The sequence below is a fragment of the Telmatherina bonti genome (assembly GCF_933228915.1).
Source record: "Telmatherina bonti genome assembly, chromosome: 15".
In the NCBI taxonomy this organism is placed as follows: Eukaryota; Metazoa; Chordata; class Actinopteri; order Atheriniformes; family Telmatherinidae; genus Telmatherina; species Telmatherina bonti.
This window is the reverse complement of record NC_136613.1, coordinates 13,711,811-13,716,134: the sequence shown is the minus strand read 5'-3', so window position 1 is coordinate 13,716,134 and position 4,324 is coordinate 13,711,811. Positions and strand designations below refer to the sequence as shown.

General features: G+C 44.4%; 1 protein-coding gene across 1 annotated transcript; it reads left to right on the top strand.

The window, feature by feature from the left end:
• Positions 1–256: 256 nt before the first annotated feature.
• zic2a (zic family member 2 (odd-paired homolog, Drosophila), a) lies at positions 257–3,540 on the top strand (the record flags this gene model as incomplete). Its single annotated transcript, XM_079254533.1, is given in 5 exon segments — positions 257–367; positions 371–432; positions 835–1,814; positions 3,027–3,190; positions 3,346–3,540. Coding segments are annotated over 5 exon segments (1,512 nt in total).
• Between the last annotated feature and the right edge of the window lie 784 nt (positions 3,541–4,324).

The following is a 4,324-nucleotide window of genomic DNA, read 5'->3' as shown; positions in this document are numbered from 1 at the left end:
CATGTTACCTTGTCTGCAACTCTGCTACTTAGCCCTCTACAAAATATAAACAACAACAACAACAACAAAACCCGTTCGCCGCCTCTCCTCTCTGGTGTCGTGATCCTTTCGCTTGCCCAAAATCTTCTCCTAAAAGTAGGCGGTAATTATGAGTGGAAAATGGCGATGCGCTATTAAGCCGCCAAAGCGCTACCTGCCATTGGAGGAGCACCTGGGATTGATGAGGCTCTGTGGCCAATGAGACGGCGAGGAACGAATGAACGGGCTCCAGTTAAAGGGGGCGGAAGAGGAGGTAGAGCCAGTCCACGGAGAAACAGGGACCCTCCGCGAGAAAAACACTGGCAAGCCAGAGAAATCAATCCATTCCTGACTGGAAGTGCGCTGTTTGAGATGCTCCTGCTACTCTCGTTCTGCGTGCGCAGAATGCACCTAGTAAGATAATTATTCTCATTCTTCCAGTCTTATTTTCACATCTTTTTTCTTTTCCATGCTTTCAACTGTCGTAGTCAAGAGGAGAGGACACAAGGAAACTCTTCACTTCGTTACGTTTGGATTTTTCGGACCACAAGTAAACTAGAAGTAAATTGAGTGGTCCATAAGCTGGTGTTTTCTCTTTCTTTTTTCTTTTTCTTTTTCAACTGTGAGTGGGAGCAGCTGTTTAGATCACGCCTGACATGGTGTTTCCAAAGCTGGAAGTTGAACCGTTGCGTGTCAGCATCAACATTTGATTTTTTTTCCACCCCTTTTTTTTTTGCACGTTGAATTGATTCTTAGTGCTGAAAGCCTTATACTGGTTCAAAACAACAACAACAACAACTAAAAAATAGCCTCCTCTGAAATAATGTTACTGGATGCTGGTCACCAGTTCCCTGGACTGGGAGTAGGCTCATTCGCCAGGCATCACACAGCAAGCGAGATGCAGGAGAGAGACTTGAGTTTGGCACAGAACAGCTTTGTAGACTCCGCGCACATGGGCGCGTTTAAGCTGAACCATGATCTCTCTCCGGGACAGAGCTCTGCCTTCAGCACCCAGGCTCCGGGCTACCCCGCTGCGGCTTTGGGGGCTCACGCCGCACATGTCACGTCGTATGCAAGCTCCCCTTTCAACTCCACCAGGGACTTTCTCTTTCGCAGTCGCGGCTTCGGAGAATCCTCTCCGGCGAGCAGCCAACATACTATTTTTGGCCCCACGGCGGGATCCCTTCATCACTCCCACACAGACACTCAAGGCCACATTCTCTTTCCCGGGATCCACGACCAGCATGGCTCTCACGGATCTCCCAATGTCCTGAACGGGCAAATGAGGCTCGGACTACCAGGTGAAGTTTTCGGACGCACCGAGCAGTACCACCAGGTTTCCAGTCCGAGGACCGACCCTTACTCTGCCGCGCAGCTCCACAACCAGTACGGCTCCATGAATATGAACATGGGGATGAACATGGCAGCCCATCACCACCCAGGTGCCTTTTTCCGCTACATGAGGCAACAGTGCATCAAGCAGGAGCTCATCTGCAAGTGGATCGACCCCGAGCAGCTCAGCAATCCGAAAAAGTGTTGCAACAAAACTTTTAGCACCATGCACGAGCTGGTTACGCACGTCTCGGTGGAGCACGTTGGTGGACCGGAGCAGACCAACCACGTCTGCTTCTGGGAGGATTGCTCCCGGGAGAGCAAGCCATTCAAGGCTAAATACAAACTGGTGAACCACATTCGGGTGCACACTGGAGAGAAGCCGTTCCCATGCCCCTTCCCCGGCTGTGGGAAAGTCTTCGCGCGGTCGGAAAACTTGAAGATACACAAACGGACGCATACAGGTAAAAAAAATTAAAAAAATAAAAAAATTGCATCTTTTATTTATTTATTTTTTAAATGTTCAAAATATTAATATTTCTGTGCTTGCATTCGTTGGGCGTGCACGTGCATTCATGACGCTGTTGTAAAAGTGTTTTGCTGAGACAAAGTCACAATAAAATCTGATTAGCAGCGGGTATTTTTGGCTGCTAAAGTAGATAGTATTTGTATAAACAAAGATTTAGGAACACAACGAGGAGGGAGATGCAGGCGTTGGGAACGAGCTGACTATTCAGATGTTTGCAGCGCGGATTCAAAGGGCTTTTTTTTTTTTTTTTTTTTTTAAATCTGACTTTGAAAGAAATCCTAAAGTGCTGGAAACATTTAACTGGGCCTGTGGACATTTTATTGTTGGGTTAAACTTTAGAAATGGGTCAAAGAGGGGGGGGGGGGGGGGGGGGGGGCCGTGAGAGCACTTTGCGTGTGTAGCAGAGCAGTCAGGCTTGTAGTAAATCTTCTCAGCTTGTTCTCGACGCTGCGCCTTAGTGACTCTCCTCTCATCCTCTGCTCTGCTCACATGTTACTCTGAAGCCTCACCAAACATTTGTATTTCGTTGGGAATCGCGCTGTGTATGTTGGACATGTGTTGAGATTTTTTTTAATCGAGCTCAGAATCTGTAGGAGGAATGCCTTTTTCTTGTGCGCCCCCTCCTTGTTTTTTTTTTTTTTTTTTTTTTTATGTGATTCGAGCTAAGGTGCCAGACAGGGGCCATTATCAGCTTTTCGCATTTGGACTTATTTTCCTGGGAAATACGTTGTGGTGCCGTGCCATGAAATTGATCATGTGCTAATTAGATTTTTATTGTCTCCCAGCAAATGGCATGCCTTCTGTATGGGCCTACTGAGGACGGCCTTGTCGCCTTCCCACCCCCTCCAAATCACTATGCGCATTATTTAGGCTAAATAAGACGTACCAACTCCCCCCTCACTCCTTCTCTCTCTCTCTCTCTCTCTTTTTAAGGAGTTTTAAACTTTGAATATCACTGCCGGGGTGATATTATGATTTGTTTTACAATTGTTATTTAATGGAGCGGATTCGCGCTCACTGCTTTACTCTGAACTTTTTGCATGTGAGTGTTTTACGCACTGAGCCATCTGCACGAGCTCTTGTTATTACACACTCAGCCCTGGGGCGTTCTCATTAAAAAATATATCTCTTTTTCTTTTTTGTACAGGGGAGAAACCATTCCAGTGTGAGTTTGAGGGTTGCGACAGAAGATTTGCAAACAGCAGCGACCGAAAGAAACACATGCACGTTCACACATCCGACAAGCCATATCTCTGTAAAATGTGTGACAAGTCTTACACACATCCCAGCTCTCTACGAAAACACATGAAGGTAAATGGGCCTGTCCTTGACTGCCTGTGTTCTTGTGGTGCTTATAACAGCGTTATAGCAATGATTTGTTTCAGATTTGATCCACTGTATGGTCCCTTTTTTTCCCCCACCAACACTTATTTTCTCCTGTTTTATTTATTTATGTTTTCCATCAGGTCCACGAATCCACTCCATCAGCGTCAGACTCTTCACCAGCTGCCAGCTCCGGCTATGAATCCTCCACCCCTCCAGGCCTGGTGTCTCCTACCACCGAGACCCAGAGCAACACTACCTTGTCTCCAGCCTCAGCAGTGCACAACACCACCAGCCACAGTGGCCTGTCCTCCAATTTCAGTGAATGGTATGTGTAGGACTAAGCTGAAATGAAACAACACACACTCATTTCACAGCACTGGGCCATTCTGCAGGAGATTGGGACACGTGTACATGTGGGGCACACAAACAATTTATTTTTTATTCCATTATTTCTGACTCACCAGGGAAGATGATGATTACCAACAGAGGAAAATATGTATAAAAACTGAAGTGTATTTCATACTGTAAATTACTAAAAAAAAAATAAATAAAAAAAAAAGCCCACTTTCCCATTCGTTGTGATAGTTTGTCAAGTCTTTGGTGTATAGATGTTCCTTCAATGGTAGCTATTTCTCTAACTGGACTTTTAGTGCACATATTACCATGAAAATGTACTATAATGTTGAATATTGTGATCCTAAGGCAAATTGATTGTACTATACTAAACATCTATAAACTGGAAAGAGTGCCAAAGTTAACCTTTAACTCAAACAGACCACAATATTATGCTTGTGAATGTATATTTTTAGTTTGCTGGGCTTAACTTGTGATGTTTTGTGCTTTGCAAGTTTGAATTGTGAAATACTATCTGGAAGATTGTGAGGACAATAAACGTTGTGCCGTTCAATAATTATTATTTCTTTTTTTTTTTTTGCTTTCTGTGACTTACACCTTTCCTTTTGTAAATATCAGCTGCCATATTTATCCATTTGTAATTAAATTATGGTATTTACTTGCTACAGATGAAACAGTATTTATAAAGAATGTTTCTTTACTATAAATATGTACAATGACGAGCTAAACATGGGCAGTTGTTTCGTTATGTGCTTTTGTTCAAAG